The following is a 21062-nucleotide window of genomic DNA, read 5'->3' on the forward strand; positions in this document are numbered from 1 at the left end:
CGAGTGTAATAATCATGGGGGTGGTCGTGATTTCAACCCTTGGAAACGAGCGTCGGCAGTGAACTCCACAGCGCATTCATGCAAGCTATACTCCGTTTCACCTTCAGTCCGAGCGCAGTGGACGCCACGAGCCATCCCAGCCGATCCAGCGCCGGGAGAAAGTCGCGTGACCTGCCGGTGGGGCGGGGCGACGCAGGGAGCTCAAGGTCGCATGACACTCCCTCAACGCCGCATTGGCTGGAATGGCTTCTAGCGTCCGCTGTGCTCGGACGGAAGGTGAAACGGAGTATAACAAGCCCCGTCTCGGCACATCGAGGCCCGCGGGACGCTTCTTCGGAACGTAAAAGGTGAGTGGAATTTACCTACTGGTGGCGTTCGATCGTTGATTCGACACCGCTGTGGTGGATTTTAGCGTTGGGGACGAAGAAGAGGAACATAAAGATATTCAGCGGGGGTGGCATCTGGCTCACGGTGCCACCTGCGCCGCATCTGCATTCAGTAATCGCACTTCGCCTTGGGAATGTCAGCTTTTGACGAGCTTTATCAGTCACAAAAGCGCTCTGTCGAAAGACGGGATTTGACAAACAGATCAGGCATCGCAAATGGACGTCCCGGCGCGTCTAATTTGTGGTGGGTAATAAATAATGTTACTGTCCACCTGGTAGGCCTACTTATTTAGAGATGGTGTTTTCTGCACCAATACTGTATTCTGCCTCGTGGTACATTCGCACCTGCGGCAGAACTGCTAAGCGGTTCTGCTACAGGTTAATAGCGAAGAGTTGTACTCTTCCATAATGTGCCTCTCCGTCCCACTTCTCCTTTGGTATGCCACCGGTTGTATTTTCTGCTACATTTTGATCAGAAAGCCAGTGCGAGACATGCATTATGGATGTACTACATTATCCAAAATAATGCTTGAGCATGAGACGAGGTAATAATTCACCGGCACGCGCACTTCTTATGGTTATTGTTTTGTTCGGTGTAAATTTTCCACCCCAGGTGTGCGATGCTTGCGGCTGATGGCTCCTACCTACGTGCATCAAAGAGCGGGCCTGCACCTTTGCCGAGACAGCAGTGAAACATGAAGAGTTCTGGGTGACTGCAGCGACTGGGTCACCGACGCCGCTCCACTTCCCGCACCGCACTCCGCGTGGGTCAGAGGGCCAGCGCTTGCCCTTTATGGGCTGTCGCCAGCCACAGTAAGTATGGCTTTGAGCCACGTCATGCGAGTGAAATGCTTGTCACCTGAGTGCTGTCGGTGGGGCTATGACTGGTGGTCTGCGATCACAGACCATCAATCACCATTGCACTGCTCCTGGATAAACTAGCCGCTCTTGAGGAAGAGCAGAGTGTTTTGAGAAGAGCTATGGTGTCCGCTTTTTCACTAGCTCCAGCTGTCGCAACTGACATTTTGTCGAAAGGAGCAACATCTATGAACGAGTAGACGGCGCTGAATGGCCGCAGGGGGCCTTGCCTCTTACCAAGGGGGTCGAGATCGCCCCACTTGTGTGGTCCATTAAAGGGCAACTCCGCTTCATTTTTGGTTTTGAAAAAACAATGCAGTCCTCTTCAGTATCGCCTAAGAAGACCACACGTCAAATATTACGACGCAGTTCTTTCTAAATGTTTCTTAAACGGTCCGGCAAACTTTGCAACTCATCAAGTTGCCGAAATCGGCTGACTCGAGCGGGCGAATTCAGGCGCAACCAACAGCGCAGTCAAGGCTACGGCATGGGCGGAGCCAACATTGAGCTAAACGCCATCTACATGGCCCCATTTTGCTTGTTTTTACTTCTCCGATCGAGCGTAGCGCGTGACGTCAGCAACCTTGCCTCTCGGCGCTCAGCGGTGTCCACGTGATTGACGTACGCGCCTGCCCAGCGCGCTTCTTGGGAGCAGACCAACCGCCCGCCGTGGTCCCGCCGTTACCGCCGTCTTCCGCGTCACAACCACCGTCGTCGTCTCACCGTTCGTGATTATTGCCTCTCGGAGTTTCGTCCACACTATGGACACCACATGCGCAGAGTCCCAGACTTATGCCGCAGTTGTGCAGACGTCGTCGAATGCCGTAGACACCAAAACGTGGCGAAGAGTGCGGAGCAGACGACACTCGCGCCTGCCGCACGCCCGCCCGCCCCCATCCCGCCCGTCTTTGGGCCGAGGATCACGTGACCTCTCGTACCATGTGATGGCCATGTACTTGGCGGCCCGAGGCCAATGTTGCCGGACGGATCCGAAGTTTCGATTTCCGCTCGTGTTTAAAGTTAGATTTAAAAATATATATCCCATTTTTCGCTAAGCAAAAGCCGTAGTGTCTTTTACTAGGGCTTTTTAATTCGAAATCAGTCATTATCCCGAAATCTTCGGAATTGAGCGGAGTTGCCCTTTAAGTCTTCGCAAAACCAAAGTGAGGAGATGTTGGTTGCGAGAAAAGAGCGCAAACTTTAAAAAGGCGCATGTGCGCACAGGGCAATATCTTTTTGCATTGAAATATCTGTGAAGGGTATATGACAACACTCTGCATTGTTTTATTTATATCAAAACCAAAATAAGGGACTTTAAAGTGCCACTTCAATGACGTTAGGGGCTAGGAGAGAAGCAGGCGGCATCAGATGCTGTTCCACCCAAGCTTAACTGCTAGGGGCAAGCACACAGACTGATCACTTGTATGGCAGTGAGACTGCCAAATTCTCAATAATCTAACAAATAATCGAACTTGCAGAACTTTCGTGTCCTGGCCCCTTTAGCATTTCTGAAAAGAGTGTACGTATCAGATGATACAAAGGTAATCCACCTGTCGTTTATTTGAGACCCGTGTCAAACGAAACGGCAATATCAGTCCAAGTATCGGTTTACGACGATACTGAGCCCACCACCAAGTTCACAGCCATCCAAACCAGTGTGAAACTGGCGACCAATATTCTAACCCTGAAATTAGCTAGGGCTGTTCGCACAGAGAAGGAGCACACCTCAGAGAAAGCGTCGCCTTCCGTTCCGCCAGGCGTGCCTAGCCTTCAAATTTCTTGTGTTTGGGAAGCAGGCATGCTCGGTAGAATGTTCCCAACAAAACTATTGGCAACCGAGAGAGCAGTCCCCGTCTTCGGTCCAACCTATGCATAATATTATTGGTGCGTAGAGTTTCACCCGGCAGTCTACATTTTTTTTTTACTGTTCTACTGTACTATCCTGTCCGCTTCAAGAAAGCGCTATTTGTCGAAATACTTTAATTTTGCCAAATTTTTGTCACGGTCAGAAAGACCTGCCTCAGCAGACGGTATACAGATGAAAATTAGTGATTGATTTAATTTGACACCAGCTATTAGTGGCATTGCACACGCTGATTCAGGCGCAACTCTGAATGCCTGTGCGGCATTCAGAGTTGCGCCTTGCGTGCTAGCAGAGCGGGTCGTGCGTGCATACTGGGGCAGGTGCCACGCTGCCCAGTGAATTGTCTCAGAGTTCATGGCTTGCACCTTTGATAGCTCTACTTCTCTGCGGTTGTGCATTGCCTTCCGTGTTTGGGTCTGCTACATGCTTTCTTCTTCACATTCACTGTAGGTTCAGAATTCCCTGCCCCTGAATCATGGATCAAGCCTTGCCAAACAGTTCTTTTGGGGACCACCACTTCTTCATGGACAGAGTCTCTCCTCCCGTGTCTTGCATTTAAGTATATTTTCTGGCACCTCTTTTTAGACAGTAGTGCACAAGTGCTCCCTCCGTATTTCGCGAGTAAACCTCGGTCAGTCGACACACCAGGTCACTGTCAACCAAATGCAATATCTTAATGGAGCCCGGCAGAGAACATTGACTTCACCAGTATTAATTTCCTGGCCTTGCTAGCAACTTCAACGAAATAAACATTGCATTACAAAAAATTCTTGCCGCGGTGGCAAATGGTTGTTAGGCAACCCCAAAATATCCTGTAGGTTCACAAGAACATAAAGCATATCTTTACCCGTGTTACAGAATGTATTATTCATATTTTATCCAAGATTCCGATTGACAAATAATTTGCAACATCTCTCTCATCAATCGTTGATAGCACTCTGTTCAAGAGCGAGTGCTCATGCATTTTATGTTTTTCAAGGGGAGACCCTGGTCTTGAAAGCTTTTTTTAATTTCTCTCCTGATTTCGCGCAATTCTCACATAAATGGTATTTTGAGTGTGAAGCAGATACAAGCTTACTTTCCCCTTTACATTGCAGTTTTCATGAAGACCTTCACTTTAGTTTCTGCAGGGATGGGCAGTATTTCAAATTATTTGAAATACATATTTTAAATACTTTGTGTATTTTGCCTTTGTATTTAATTACAAATTGGGTAATGTATTTGACGTGTGTATTTAAATACTAAAACATGGTTATTTAAAATACAATTGTAATTAAATATAATTTTGGGGGCGGAAATACATCCCTCAAATTTATTGTCAGTGTCCAGAGGAGGGAGAAAACTACGGTCTGCACCGAATGCAGTGTCTCTCAATCAAGCACAAGCGTTTAGTGACTTTGTGATTACGGTGCTAGTCCAGGGCAAGAATAGTGACGAAACCGACGTTCACAGGCAGAGTGGCTAAATAAGTGCCTGTGACAACTTGTGATGCTTTCCAGCCTGATTTTCATCCATATTTTTGCCTGGAACATTCTAAATGCGCGGGTCGTCCGAATTTGTATACACTCCGTGCGACGCGACGGGCGCGCCGCCGCGCGGCCGTTACTGAAGGTAGGCAGTGAGAGCCCCTGCGAAACGAAACCACCCCGCGTACATTGGTACGCATCGAAGTCGGAGCGGTGCGGTTGTGCTAGGTTGACAGCATGAACTGCTGGGTCGTTAAGTGCTCCGATAGTTATGCGTCGTGACTCGTGGGGACGAAGTTTCACAGTTTTTCAGCTCGCCGATGTTTTGTGGGACAGCGACAACGATGGACCCGTGCCGTACGACGCGAGAAATTTCTTCTCCCGGTCATGTCTGCCACTGTGTCGGCACGGCTGACATATTCTACACCGCCACTTTGCGCTCTGCGTTTGGTTTTTTACCAGTAACGCCTACATATCTCAGCTCGAACTGAAATGCCATCCCATACTCGCAGGTATGCAGTGCGAAATTCGTTGAAGGAATGCCATCGAAAGAAGTTTCGTCCCCATCGTACGTGTTGATGATATTTCCGGACCCGTGTGGCACGCAGTCTGTACTTCATGAAGAAAGATTAGGACGGTCAAAAAATGACAAATATGAATCTAAGGAAAACTACAATGAAACTTGGAATCACTGGACAATCGATGTTTGAGTATGGAAGTTTATGTGGTGTGCTTTCTTTTTTGATCAGCCTCCTTTTGGATGTGGAGACGCTGACGTCCCGAGTCTTGTAGACAACAATTTATTTTCTCGGCTTTAGAGCCACCTATCGCAAAGCTGTTCGAACTGGAAGTACCGTCCACTGGTCCCTTCATACCAGGGCTTGAAGCTTGGGGGGTCTCAGCGGTCTCGCCATCCCCCCCCCCCCCCCCTGATTTTAACGGATGGCCTGAGACCCCAGAATTAGTGAAATCAAATAAATCAATCAATCAATCAAATCAGTTTATTTTCTTCCACAAAAATACATTCGTGACAAGGGCGCTGGAAAAAAAGCTGCACGTAGCAGCTTGACGAGTCCCAGCGCCCCAATACAAAGCAGCAGCGGAACTGACATGAATACAAAAAGAGAACACAGTATATAACAATCACAAAAAAAAACAAAAAAAAAACAGCAAAAAGCATTTAAGTACACATATTTAGAGCTATCTGAGACGTAAATAGTGATTTTATATTACAAAATGTCTTGTATTGTACGACTGTTTACAGAGTATATATCAATTCCATGAGAAAAAAGAAGGTTTAACAATAGCGGTAATTGGTGGCGGTATCTCTGAGTGCCGAAATTTGTTCTAGATACAGGAAGACGCCAGGGGGGCCTATGACGCGATGCGTAAATGGACTCGTTTTTTTCTAGTTTAGCAAGGTCTAAGATTATGTTAATATTTTTTCTTACACATTGTTGGTAATTCAAAATCAATCTGGAAGAATACATATAATATATATCAATGATTTTATGTTTTTCAAAAAGAGGAAGAGAGTGATAATCACGAGGTACATTTTCAATTATTCTAACAGCCTTTTTCTGTAAAAGACGCAATTTGTCTAAATTGCTCTTAGTAGTTGTTCCCCACACTAAATGGGAATAGCAGATTATAGAATGAAAAAGGGAATTGTAAATTAACCTTTTGATGTTTACGGGAAGTATATGCCTGTATTTATTCATAATTCCAACAACTTTAGAAAGATTTTTATGAATGTATGTTACGTGATTATTCCATGACATATGACTAGAAAATATAACACCGAGAGTCTTAACGGTATCAACACATTCTAATTTGCATGACCCAAAATACAAATCGCGTGATATTTGAACATACGATCCCGGGCATTGAAATAGGACAACCTTAGTTTTAGTGGTATTAAGAATAAGAGAGTTAATATTTATCCAATTTTTTAATTTACCCAGAAAAACGTTTGCTATGGAGGTAAGTAGGTCTTCTTTGAAACTAGAAAAAAATATGCTGGTATCGTCGGCGTACATTATAAATTTAGCGGTATTTTCGATGCTTACTATGTCATTCACGTATACGAGAAACAATAGAGGCCCTAGAATACTACCCTGAGGAACCCCGGAGTAAATTCGTTCAGTAGTAGATACATAATTTCTAATTCGAACATATTGGGATCGATATTGTAAATAAGACGTTATGAGCGACAATGGGATACCTCGAATGCCATAACGTTCAAGTTTATTTAGAAGAATTAGGTGATTTATCCTATCGAAAGCTTTGCTTAAGTCTATAAATATACCCAACGTTAGAAGTTTTTTTTCAAAATTTTCTAATATCATTTCCTTCTGCACCAATAACGCGGTTTCCGTAGATTTATGTTTCCTGAAGCCGAACTGAGAATCAGTCAGTAGCGAGTATTTTTCAAAAAAATGTAGTAGTCGAGAGTGCACAATTTTTTCAATCGGTTTCGAAAAGACAGGAAGGATAGATATGGGTCGATAATTACTTATGTCATTGCGATCACCACCTTTATACACTACGGATACTTTCGCAATTTGCATCCTCTTAGGAAATATACCGGAAGACAATATAAGATTATACAGATGAGTTATACACGGCAATAGCAAGTCAACTACAAATTTCACCGGCCCAATTTGAAGATCCTCACAGTCATGGCTACGACTGTTTTTTATATTCATGAAAGTAGATTGTACTTCTTTAGTATCACATGGGTTTAAAAACATGGTTTCGTTTATTCTGGGGATATTATTTGCTGCAGAACTGTTATAACTACTTTTCCCTACGCTCACAAAATAATCATTAAACATATTCGCCAGCTCTACACCAGAAATAGTTCTATCGCCTATGCTTATACTAGTGACTGCTCTATCTTGGGTTGGATTCCGTATTAAGGAGTGCAAATGTTTCCATACGACTTCGGGCTGCTTTAAGCAAGATATATCAAATAGATCTGCATAATAACGGTGTTTAGCTCGTTTCAATTCTGCATTGACAAAGTTTCTAATTTTTTTAAATTCTAGCAATATTTTTTCATTTCGTGTCCTAAGAAAGTTGCCATAAAGAAAATTCTTTTTTTTAATAAGTCTTAATAGTCGTTTAGTGACCCATGGTTTTTTGCACTTCTTATTACAGTGAATTTCCTTGTACGGAAACGAAGAATAGTATGAGTCTTTTATCAGGTCTAAAAAGAGGTTATAGCACTTATCAACATCAGTTTCCCTCAACACGGGACTCCAATTGATAGCACCGATTTTTTCTCTAAACTTTTCGAGTGTTGTAGCGCTAATATTTCGGGACATTACTGGAGGGTTGATAGCCCTATTACATGGTACATTGTTATTAATGAACATAACTATGGGGAGGTGATCGCTTAACCCATAGCCCAGCACACCAGCACTAACGTTGTCTTCACAGTCGTTGGTTATAAACAGATCAATCAATGTTGACGTTGAGCACGAAACCCGAGTTGGAGGAATTATGACATTACTGAAATTATTTGACGTCAACAAATTCGCAAAGTCATCGGTAATGCGGGAAGCTTCGAGCATATTTATATTAAAATAACCACCCAGATACAATTTACAGCCTTCTTCGTTCGCAAAACAAAAAAACTCTTCCAAAAAATTTATAAAGACCGAAATATTTCCATTTGGCGGGCGATATAAGACAGAATAAATACAACAGTTTTTTCTAATGCAGAGTATTTCATAGTGTGGCGTAACAACAGAGTAATCACTGAGGAGCACAAAGCCGGAAACATTAGTCTGCAATGACACACCGCCTCCACGACCATAGTCGCGATTTAAGATAAAATTATAATAACCAGAAATAACAAAAGCATCATCATCGTCCTTATACCATGTTTCTGTTAACATTATAACGTTAAAAGGAGTTTCGATGGAATCAAAAAACAATGCAAGATCATCTCCTTTCGATCGTGCAGACTGTACATTTAAATGAAAAAAGCTAGTTTTTGTATTAGTCTGGATCTTTAAGAAATCACTTAGATCTTCTAGTGTCATAGTACCAAGATTTACAGCCATACCGAAAAAAAAAAGCGTACCCAAGCAAATACTTTCTTTCCTTTTCCCTTGGGGTTAGCAGATCTTATCAAGGTCGCCTTCACATGAGATTTGAACGATAGGGGCTCCATACGCCTTCCTAGCTAAAATCTTGCAATTTTGCACCCAGACGTATCGCCACTGGAATTGACGCTTCCTCGACACAGCCATTCCGAGCAACCTTTTCATAGAGGGGCACAAATGCTCGTTCACATATACGGGCGATTCTTCATTCAGGCCAAGGTCCTGGCACGTTATCCGTTTTTGCTTTGCTTTGTTAAGGACGCTATCTCTTTTTTGCCGGCGTCAAAATCATATCAAATCAAAATCATATCTTGCAATAAGATAGATTGGTTTCAGGGATGTGACATTTGGGGTTAAGGGTTGCAGGTATAGCGTGGAAACGGTCAGCAGTGGGGTTTATTTATGTGCACCTATTACATCTCATCAAACTTCCCCCCCCCCCTTTCCCCTACCTTCATGTAGGCACCCCCCTCAATTTACGGGGACTTTAAGCACTGCTCCTACCTGTAAAGTGTGCACCTCCCGGCCATGATGAGTGGTATTTTCTTGACAGCCTTTGACGATCAAAACCGGTTCCCATTTAGTTGCGCCGCCCAAAAACATTTCCACCTGGTTAAACTATGCCACCTCTTTAGGTATAACAACTGTTTTGTCAAATTATGGTTGGTAAACTACTGTGTGCCGAAAATCAGTACCTCGCACAACCATATTACTACACAACACCTAACCGCAAAAGCCATTGACGGCCAAACCGTATGTTGGCCGGCAACTTGGGTTTCTCTTTTTTGAAGCCACCTTTTGTAAAGTTGTTTCAATTGGAAGTACAGTGCACTAGTCCCTTCCTACCTGTAAAGTCTCCATCTCCCACGACGAGTGGTATTCTCTTGACAGCCCTTTCATGGTCAAAACCGTTTCCCATTCAGTTACGCCGCCCAAACCAAATTTCCACCTGGTTTCCCTTTGCCACCTATTTTTGGTATTATAACTGTTGTGTCAAGTTACGATCATGTCCAAAAACCTATGTGTCCAAATCTGCACTTCACACAGCCCGGTTATAACACAGCATTTTCGGTTCAATATTGGATATTTCTGACACCTTTATTCCGTTATTCGTTCGAACCATAACTTTCACACCTGCTGTCTTAATAAAACGTGGCCCATATAGTACACAAACTTAGTGAACACCTCACTCGCCTTCAAATATCATCGTTACAGCAGTCCCACGTTTACAGCGACGAGCGAAACAAATTTCCCACTGAGAGCAATTATGGTGGCGGCCGTCTTGCTTTTCGGAAAATTGCTCAAACCCCTTTTTCGACCGCAACTAAACAAATAACCCCTAATAACGACTCAAACTCAGTATATAAGAAGCAGAGAACAGCTCAATGTCCTTCTTACGTCTGCCCCAGCACTCATGCAACGTCACGCTTAACCTATCGGCTCAAAAAGCAAAAGTTCCGTCCGTGCGCGCTTCCGCCGCCACAGCTTCGCACGCGAAAAGGCGCCGCAGGCTGCTGAGCGCGCCTCACTGTCGAACGCCAGCTACTCCGCTAGCGGCGCTACGCGCGTTTTTCAAAGCGCCCTCTATAGTTCCCGCACGGAGCGTGGGCGAGTTGCAACATTAAAAAATTCTCTAGCTAGTGCTGCGCGTCTTGGTCATCTCGGTTCTTTGTTGGTCTATACCAAAATTTAATCGACAAAAAAAGCGGCTTGAAGCTCTGTACTTTCTTCACCTATTGCGTCTAAGCTGATTACATTTTTTGTGATTATATTTCTATTACGCTACTAGAGCCTCGCACACTAACTCCCGAGTGTGAGATGCAAAATTAAAATGAGATACCCAGAAACGCCGCGACTGGGGCCGTACCAAATGTGTCGAGAAAGGTTTGAAGGTCAGTTTTCACGTTCTCGGTTCGTCCGAGAATCTGGATATGTTCCGTGAAAAGGGAAAAGCAGACGTCGTCGGACAGCGATTGCTTGGGCAGGAAGCACTTTGGGTTGAATTCACGGATGCTTGTGGTCATCAGATTTATTTGTTTTCTTCCAACATGAACGCCAGAGAACCGTCAAGTTGTGCGGACTACGTTCAGTCTGCTCTTTCAAACGTTTCTTCTTGTCGTCTGCGATATACCAAAAGTACCGAGCCAACATTTGGCCGGTAGACCAAATGTTGGCTCGGTACTTGTGATAAGAAGTAAGTGCAGGCCTCAAAAGACTTAAATTTGAAGGTTGGTAAGCAGGCTCGATGTAAACAGTAGGTCCAAGGAGATGTTGATCATAGTTACCAGTGACCATCACCGACTTATGCCTAATTCACTTGGTCCGATTCTTCTTGCGACTTTCAGTATCGACGTCGACCATCTCAGCTGTGGTTCACGCTTTTGCGGCCCGAGCGGCGTTCCGACTGAAAATTGCAAGCGAAATCTCATCATGCGAACCAGGCTTTAGCGTATATACTGCGGTGTCCACGCGGAATGTATCGCCACATGTCACATCATTCACGTGAAGTTTTGCGGTGTATATAATGAGCCTCGGTAATTTCACTGACGCCGCTCAAGTAGTCAGACATCGCCAGGAAGACGTACAATTAACAATTCGAACGCGAAAAAGGGTAGGGGGACTCACACCGACGCCGACAACATCGCATTTCAATGGTTTGTTTATGGGCGACGGCGAACTTCTTGCCTACACCCCCATCGTGCATGCGCGGCGCCGGTGGCGTCCGCTAGAGGCGCTCCGGTTTGTTTGTAAACATGAGTTGGTGTATAGCTTGCCGCCAGATGCAATCGTAGAGCATGTACCCACCACTTAGAGCTACGCGAGACTGGTTTGATTAAAATGGAAATGGGGGCACGGCCCTCTTTTCGGCCCATACTCACGTTGCTTCATGTATCAGATGCTCGCCGGGATCCTTGCTGTCGCGGCGAACTTCGACGGGGCGGCGGCGTTTCCCATCTCGGAGCCATGGACGCCACTATCCGGATTTGCGACAATGTCAACCGGCAGCCCATTCGAGCCAGCGGAGGCTACAGAAACGTTTCTGGGTTTCCTTGAAGACCGGCAGATGGCTAGGCTCCGAGGGACACTTCCGGATCCGCACCACCACAGCCACAAAAGGTAGCTACCTCGTCCGGCACCACTGGGGCACTGCACCCTTTTCGGCCCATACTCACGTTGCTTCATGTATCAGGTTGGTTACTTGAAATGCTCTAAATGCTATCGAACAAGTAATCTACTGCTTGTGAGAGTGTCGTGCCCTATCAGCAAACGCATGCTGCACTGATGTTCTTTTCTTTTTGGTGTCGGGTGATTGATGGGTTAACATTCCTGTTCTTCGACTCCTGTCTTTTGTTCACGGAAGCATTGCTCCTCTTGGCAGGAGACGTGGAATCAAACCCCGGTCCCATGTCTAAGGCTGAAACTGAACAGTTGGGAAAAATTGAAAGCATACTCTTAGAATTGCAGTCTGGACAAGCAACTGTTTTGGCAAAGCTAACAGGCATAGAAAAAAGGCAAGCTGATCTTGAGAATAAGATTGATGGCGTAATTTCAAAAACAAAGGTACTAGAAAGACGCGTGGCACATGTTGAAGAAAGTGAGTTTAAACTTGAAGCCAAATTAGACAACCTTGAAAATAGAAGTCGACGATCAAACTTAGTATTTTTTGGTGTTCCCGACAACTCCAGAAAAGAGACATGGGAAGAATCTGAGAAACTAATAAGGGACATCTGTAAAGAAATGTTATCTATCGACAATGTTGAGATCGAAAGAGCCCACCGCGTGGGAGCATTTAAAGATGAAAAAAATTGGCCTATCGTTGCGCATTTTGCTGGCTGGAAAGCCAGAGAAAATGTGAGGCGAAATGCATTTAGGTTTAAAAATACCCCGATCAGCGTCTCAGAAGACTTCAGTCCCCTAGTTGAAGAAAAACGGCGGCAACTCTGGAACTACGCAAAAGAGAAACGGCAATATAAAGAAAACCGGGTCTATTTGAACTATGATAAGTTAGTAATAAATGGGCAGACGTTTATCTGGGACAGCGATACGTTTCAACCAGTCCTGCACCGTCCCACTAATTCCGAGATCGTAGCAGAATGACGACACCTACCTCCTATCAACAGACCAAGCAAAGATGACATTGTTGATATGCCAGAGAAACCTATGGTTCTGGTTGTGAATTGCCGTAGCATCATGAATAAAGTTGATGAGCTTGCATCTTTAATAATGACTTTGAATCCACAAATTGTTATGGGGACCGAATCTTGGTTGGACGATACGGTCTCTGACACTGAGGATTTTCCGCCGGGATTTACGGTATATCGTAAAGACAGACATCGACACGGAGGAGGAGTCTTTTTGCTGGTTTCATCCTGGTGGAGTAGCTGTGCAGTTAAATTTGAGAATGACTCTGAGTCGGTGTGGTGTCGCGTTCGTTTTCCCGAAGGGAACACTGTGGTGTTTGGAACTATCTACCGTCCGCCAGACGGAAATGAAACAAGCATTTCTTTACTTTCAGATATGTTATCAGTGATACCAGACACCGTCTTTCTGGGAGGCGATTTTAATTTGCCAGACTTTTCGTGGTTAACTGGGACGACGGCAAGAAGCAAATCGCGTGTTTATCCTATGTTCACAGAATTGATAGATACATTTGGTCTGATTCAGTATGTCATGGAGCTGACTCGACTGACGGCAGTTTTAGATCTCGTCCTATGCAATGACCCAAATATTGTTTCTAGCGCCCAGGTATATCCTAAGTGATCACGATGTTGTTGTTACCGAGTTGAATGTATCAGGCGTACCTGAACAGAAACTAGAGCCACGCAGAGTACTCATCTATGAAAAGGGTAATTTTGACGCCATCAATGATGCATTACAGACATATTTTTTCACTTTTTCATGTTTATCTGAGTCTTGTACAACAGAGGAGATTTGGATTTTGTTTCGCAATAAAATATTGAAATTTGTTGAGGCTTTTGTACCTTCAAGAACTTTGCGGCAAAGGCGTAAACAAAAACCTTGGTTTAATGCCGAAATACGGAAACTACTGGGGAAAGCAAGGCGAGGTTACAAAAAACGTTGTAAAGATAACCCTGTCCTTAATTTTCAAGGGTTAAAATATATTAATACTCAATTAAAAGTAACATTAAAGTTAACTAAACAGTCATTTTTTACCAGGCTAAACTGAGATCTTAAACGAAACCCAAAGGTATTCTGGAAATATGTGAAGACATGCAGGAAAGACAATATTTCTATCCCAGTTCTTAATGTTGACAGCCAAATGTTAAAGGAAAATGTGGAGAAGGCAGACTGCTTCAATTCCTGCTTTAAATTGGTATTTTCTCCGGGACTCTCTGGGTATGTGGTGGAGTCACCGAATAGTTGTTTTACTGGCATGATGGCGGATATTGATATTGATGTTCATGGTACTGCCTCCCTTTTGCGCGGCCTAGATCAGTCAAAGGCTACTGGCCCTGATGGTATATCACCTGTTATTCTCATTAATTGTTCCGAGATTGTATCACAGTACTTGTCTATTATATTTAAAACAATACTTGAGACAGGGTTGGTCCCAATAGATTGGAAAACGGCGCATGTGATTCCTGTTTTTAAATCCGGAGATAAGAAACTTGTAGAAAATTATAGGCCTATATCACTAACGTCAGTTTGCTCTAAGCTTTTTGAGCATATTTTATATAGCGCAATGTTCAAATATCCCAGCATGGCTTTCGGAGTGGATTTTCATGCAACACGCAGTTAGCAGAGTTCCAGCATTACCTATTAAAAGCAAATGACAAAAATACGCAAGTAGACGCAGTCTTTCTAGATTTCAGCAAAGCTTTCGACACGGTACCACACAACCTGCTGCTGATAAAACTAGCCTCTATAAATATTAATAGTAAGGTACTAAATTGTATACGAAATCACTTAAGTGACCGTGAGCAATGTGTTTTCTTAAATGGAAGTAAATCCTCAGTCGTTTCCGTGACTTCAGGGGTCCCCCAGGGTAGTGCTCTCGGACCGTTACTGTTTTTAATTTACCTTAACGACATTGTACAAAATATTCAGTCGACAATAAAACTTTTTGTTGATGATTGCGTTATTTACAGGGAAATAAATTCGACGAGTGACGTCAAGATCCTACAGAGCGATCTAGATAAGGTAGCATACTGGTGTAACCAATGGAACATGAGCCTAAATATTGGAAAATGTAACCTCGTTAATTTTGCTAGAAACGTCTCAAAATTTTTTCAAGTTATACTATCAAAAACCTGACAATCGGTAATGTCTCTGAATGTAAATATCTTGGCGTTTATTTTCACCAATCACTTAAATGGAATAAACATATTGACTACACAATTAATAAGGCCAGTAAAATGTTGTTTTTTATCCGTAGAAATTTCAAACACGCGTCCCGAGACGTAAAAGAAACTCTTTACTTCTTGCACGTAAGGTCAATGCTTGATTATGCGTGTGTTATATGGGATCCCTACCAGCAGTATCTGATCGATAGATTAGAGAAACTTCAAAATCAAGCAGCGCGATTTGTTAGTAACAACTACGATCCATACGCTAGTACTACAGAGGTTAAAACCATGCTGGGATGGGAGCCCTTGAGCATTCGAAGGCAAAAATTAAGATTAAAGTTTTTCCATCGCATTTATTATAATAATACTGGTATTAATAAGAATGAGTATCTTTTGGGGCCAACGTATGTTTCAGCTAGGTGTGATGACTCTAGAAAAGTTTTTGAATATTCCTATAAAACAAACAGCTTCTGTCATTCTTTTTTTGTAAAGACAATTAGGGAGTGGAACTTGCTGCCTGATGATGTGGTGACCACCTTGGACAACAGTGTATTTTTTTTCTCGGCTGTATATCTAATCTGTGCGGACAAGTGATCACTTTGTGTTTTTTATGTATGTGTGTTATTTCATGCCCCTCCTACAATAATGCCCTCGAGGCGATGTAGGTACTCTGTAAATAAATAAATAAATAAATAGATTGTCCTTTGAGAAATACAAAGTAGTAGTAAACTTTATAACTTGCCATGTAGTTCTTTCCTTCTTCAAAACTTTCCTTTTTGTGCAAATAGCACCAACAGCCGGCATTGAATTAAAGTATGCCTAAGGTCGGTAAGCTTTTGGGCGGGGGGGGGGGGGGGGGGGGGGGGGCGGGGGGGCGGGGGCGGACGGGACACCCTGTCCAATGCTTACCAAACTTAGAGGGACCAAACAAGCCTCTCCACACTTTGATTCTTTTCGAAGTGCTCATGGGTGGTTCAACCCTTCCTTCAACTCTTATTCAGAAAATATGAAAGCTTAGAAAAATTTGGCTGTTTCCCTTAAAGAATTAATTTTTTTCAAATGTTTTTTCCTACTTTTTGTGAACGTAGCACACTGCCCAATTTTTTATAGCCTTTTGCAACGCATCTTTATGTGCCTACAAAAGAACTGAAGAAACCGAAACTTAACCATCTCCAAAAACACAGGTCAAGTAGGGAGTGACGCCAAGTGTGAATAATAGGTATCGGTAGCATTTAGGAGATTGAGACTCTGCTTACTGCTGTGGGTCAGAGCATGCCACTTCGAAGCGGGGTTTGAAGTGCGGGCCTCTGAAAGTGATCTACTAAAGCTCCTTAATATGTGAAACAAAGATGATCGTTCCAAGCGGAAATTTAATTAACTGGCAGTCATGAGCAATTAATTTTTCCTCCATGCACTGTGCGAGATCGTAGAGCCCTGCGCGGATAACAGTTTGAGTATCCACATCCGCAGACTTTGTATCCGCACCCAAACCGCATCCGCAAAGTTTTTACATTATTGTATCCGATCCGCAGACTTTGTATCCGAACCGCATCCGCAAAATGTGGAACCATGTCGATGTTCTTGCTAACCACCAGAGGTTATGATTACATTTAGACTAGCAAAATCAGCGGAAATCACGCCGACCGCGTTCTTCCGCACCGCACGGAGAATTGGAAACCTTCACCTGTGGCCTCTGAACTCTCCCGTGAAGACTAAATGCCTGAAAAAAAAAGGTCATAAAAAATAAAAATAAATAAGTTCGGAAAGAGAGGAGGAGAAGCAGTGGTAGGAAGACAAAGTCCTGTGATGTTACCGAGCGTATGGGGACGTCTCGAGTCTCGCGGTGTTTCGTGTCAGCCAGTGGGCAGATGCGCCGCTAAGTCAGAGGCCGCTTGATCGGATCGACTAACGTGTTATTCGAGAAAGATCGCGGCCTGCAGGCACCCAAATAAATACATGAAAAGAGAACTTTTTTTTTTGCTTCGGGCGGCTATGGAGATTGCGCGCGGCAGCCGCTGGCATTGCTGGCGCCCTGGCGTCGCAACTGGAGGAATATGAAGTACCAGACTTTCTTGCAAAAAAAAAAACAGGCAATTTACGGGCTGCCTATATGCGTGCGCCGCTGATCCTGAAACTGTGCTAACCGTGGCGCCACAGGGTTTGCAAAGTTGCTTGCTCGCTGCCGAAGCGCTTTTGTTTTTGGTATCATGACCGGACCACTCTCTGCGGAAAGGGGGAGGTTTCTTCTAATTTCTTATGACTTGTTCGTTTGAGGTTTTCTTTGCCCAGAGAAAGTTTTCCGCTCTTTCCCTGCCAAAGAACTAGCTTTCTCGGGATGATTGATGCCCTGCATTCTTAACTTTTTTTTTCTGTAGACTCGTTTTGTGGATATATGTTTCGTGGACAGCTTTTCACGGACATGCATTTCATGGACACACGGTTTGTCGACGCCATACATTTTGCGTGCACATGCCCCTGCAACGTTTTGTCGGCAACATATTTCTTCACTAAGCCTCCAAAAGCTAGCGTGCGATTCACTAAGGCGTGCTTAACCAAACCATGTCCCCCTCCCCCTTGCAGTGATGGAAGTGCTGCGCCAATTGCGCCAAATTGCGCCAAGGACGCAATCCTGCTACATGTAGCTCCAAATTGTCATTTTACCGAAGAATTGCGCCATGCCTGCGCCGAGATGAGATATAGCAATAAAAAACAAAAATTTAAGTCTTATCAGAGCGCGTGGCGGTACCACGGTATTTTCCACGCCGCAACTGTTACGCAAACCGAAACTGCGAGGGCACATTATCATCATCATCATCATCATTGAAAGGAACAACGTTAGCAACATCTGAGACCAAAGCCGCAGAGACTAAGTGAAGAACCATCCCACTGAGCAGCCTGTTTAAAAGAAAAGGCCGAGCTTGTGGATGTTTTCAATATTGGCCCGCCCTGTTCCCGTGCGCTAGCTACCAGCGAAGTCAAAGCTAGTGCGAGCCTAATGCTCTGTGCATTCCTGACTCGCGCGCGGGCTCGTGCAGCGTGGGCACCGTTACGGGCTCCATGCGCGCGCTTGTAGCTTCGGCTGCGCTCGCACCGAAGCTGAAACGAAGTATAGTTGAGTTGCACCAAACTCTGGATGTAGTGCTGGTAAAGCCTCACCGTCCTTTTCGGAGCATAAAGCACCGCGCGACTCGCGCGACTGCGGTGTCTGCTCTGCGGATGTCACTTCTTTCAGCGCGTCGATGCATGCCGAGGAGCGCACTCAACGGGTTAACTCGCCGTGATCCGATCGTGACTTCGCCAGCACGTCGAAAATGAATCGGAATTTTTGAAGCGAATATCAGACACCGCAATGTTTGAAGCTGCTGCCCGGAAGACAACTCTAATCTGAACTAAAACATTCCACAAGAGTGAGGGTCGTTAGATGCTGCTGCATATACCTTAAAAGAAGCGCAGGCTGATAAAACTAAATATCCTGTACCATCAGAACTCAGTGTGACATATTTAATTGTATTTTTTTTTATCTGACGAGCAGATAAACTTTATTAAAAAAATGTTTTTTTGAGGTTACTTTGTTGAATTTTATATATCCTGTCTTAAAAAGGCGAAAGGCGCTGTGTTCCAATAATAGAGATGGGCTTTATATAACAATGCAGCATTATTTCATTTTCAAGTAATATGCCAACATATGCCGGATCCTGCTCCAAAAGGGCCACTACTTGCTCCAAAACAACATTTTGCCTGCTACAAGGCCTGCTCCAAAAGGTCCAATGGCACTTCCATCACTGCCCTTGTAATTCAGGCGAGACGAAAAACGTTTGTTACGAAAATAGCAAAGTTGTGTGCGACGAAACGTCTTGGGTTTTTCGATGAAACGAACACAGGAAGCCTTTCGATCAAGCGTCGCATGTCGACAAAACAATCTGTAAATGAAACGTCAGTCGACGAACTGAATGCCACCGGGCAAAATTTAGATCCGGATCCGCGGATATCCGTATCCGCAGCCCCAGACATCCGCATTCGATCCACAATCCGCCAAATTTTTATCCGCATCCGCCAGTTAACTGCGGATAATCCGCTGTATACAGGGTAATGTGTAGTAGAACTGGGCAGTGTGTCGTCCACGCCGAGGAGCAGCGGAGGTGGGGAAGCGGCGCAGCGATGACTGCGCACAAGGAAGGCAGGGGGCACTGCGAGTAACAGGCATGCTCCTTTCCGCTCAACTGCCGCTCAATTGCACGTGGTTCGCGTCGTTGCTTTGTTTTGCTGCAGTGTTTTTTTGTTTTGTTTTTTATGGTCGAGTGAAATAGATTGCAATCGGTGACGTTCAGTGGCATGTAGAAGACGCTTACAATGACGAAAAACGACGGTACAAGAGAGACGGGACGTGTTTTGTGCCGGGGCAGCGATTTCCCTACACCCCCCCTAAAAAGCGCTAATGTTGTGTTCGCGCTAGCAGTGTTGCGATGTGTACTATGGCGTCCTGCCCGAAGATGCACGTCTCTGTCAAAGCATTTGGCAAATAAAGTATGATAATATGTGCACCAGAAGAAATAAAGGGTACCGTAAAGAGTTAGCCAAACAACAGGAAACAATCAAAACCGTGCGGAACGCCAAGCCAGCCAAGCGCTACCACTGCCTGCGTTCCGCACTCCGGCAGCACGCCTGCTACACGTTGCGCCCTCTCGCGGCCGCCGATCCAGCCATCGCTGAAAGAGCCCCCCCTCCGCCACCACTCACCAAACTGCCCAGTATTCTAGTACACCATATGCAGGGTTCTAGAGATTGTGCATTTACGATAAAATGCAAAATCTAACGTATGAGAGATTAACACCATTTCAGCAGTGGCCGCAGGAGTTTTTAGCAAATAATAATAACCATCACATAAACAGACTTACCGCGACTTGTCGACATGTCGGTGGGGACTTGTCGCACGGGGTAACGAAAGGAATAATGTCTTTCCTCAACTGGAGTCACTTTGCACCTATGCCCTGACTCAGGCTAACATGAAGGTGATGTTCAAAGTCTTCGACCGAAAATGTAGCAAATAAATTCCGATGCCCTCGCTGAAACCTCTATGCAAGGCAATGCTGATTAACCACCGACTTCGCAATGCTTCATCGCTTGAGTATGTGAAAACTAGCGTCGCCCGAACAATCGCAGGTCTTCAGTCGACCGTTTGAACAGCCTTCTACAACGCTCAAATTTGGCACAACCGGCTTTGCTCAATGCTTCCAAGGCATCTTCCCAAATTAAGCACGACACTGACATCTGAAACCAAAAGCAAACCTCTCCAGCGTGTTCCATGCAGTTTTTATTTTCCCCCATAGTTGCTTGTTTTGCATCAAGTGTAGCAAAGAGAAAAGAATTAGGCTGTTTTATTTACGCTTTAGTAATCAAATCAATCACGGCCGAATTTATACTTTTTATGATTATTCAAGTTGAAATAAAAGACCGTGACCCAAAACGTGACCGAGGTCACGTCTCGACCAATCACTGACCAATCTCTTGCAACGTTGCGCTTCTAGGCTTCGCAACGTCATGCGAACTCCGCTTCTCCCGCAACTCTCGGGGCGTCGCCGCAATCGATCCCGCTACGATTATTACCTCAACTGTTTAATTGATTTGCGTGGCACGCAAGTGCCGGTTGCGTCTCAAATGTGGGCAACGTTGCCTGGGACATGCCTAAAACCCGGATCAATCGCAAAAAAAAAAAAAAAAAAAACGCAGGGCCTCTTATGTGATCCCCAAGACTTGAAGGAGAAAGCGCAAGCGCCGACGCATCAAAGACTGACGCATGATTTACGGATGTGGGGCGGTATCGCGTCGGACTACTGACGAAAGGTTGCTGGTTCGACGCCAGCAGAGGTACAAGCGTGAAGTCTTTTTGGAGAAATATAGTGCCTCCGCAGGTTCTGGCACAAGTAACATCATCTCGTGGTCCCGTGGCGAACCGTGGGTTTTGGTACTTTCAGTGTTCTCGCTAAAGACTTTGAAGGTCGACTGAACGATGAGACATACAAGGTTTTTGCCTCAACATCCAAAATTGCCTTCATTGTATCTTTAAA

General features: G+C 44.6%; 2 protein-coding genes and 1 long non-coding RNA gene across 3 annotated transcripts; all 3 read left to right on the forward strand.

Annotated features, from left to right (window-relative positions):
* The first annotated feature begins 290 nt into the window (after positions 1-290).
* LOC120846178 lies at positions 291-4233 on the forward strand. The gene is made up of 3 exons (XR_005716977.3): positions 291-347; positions 1000-1199; positions 3559-4233. It is a non-coding gene; the product is annotated as an uncharacterized LOC120846178 (long non-coding RNA).
* Positions 4234-11837: 7604 nt separating this feature from the next.
* On the forward strand, positions 11838-12787 carry LOC120846171 (the record flags this gene model as incomplete). Its single annotated transcript, XM_042293241.1, is given in 2 exon segments — positions 11838-11994; positions 11997-12787. Coding segments are annotated over 2 exon segments (948 nt in total), but the record flags the coding sequence as incomplete, so codon positions are not given.
* A 48-nt stretch (positions 12788-12835) lies between these two features.
* Positions 12836-13450, forward strand: LOC121837591. The gene has a single exon (XM_042293240.1). It carries the CDS (start codon positions 12836-12838, stop codon positions 13448-13450), a length of 615 nt encoding a protein of 204 aa, XP_042149174.1.
* Positions 13451-21062: the final 7612 nt, after the last annotated feature.

This window comes from Ixodes scapularis, unplaced genomic scaffold (genome assembly GCF_016920785.2).
Source record: "Ixodes scapularis isolate PalLabHiFi unplaced genomic scaffold, ASM1692078v2 PGA_scaffold4__175_contigs__length_147842914, whole genome shotgun sequence".
In the NCBI taxonomy this organism is placed as follows: Eukaryota; Metazoa; Arthropoda; class Arachnida; order Ixodida; family Ixodidae; genus Ixodes; species Ixodes scapularis.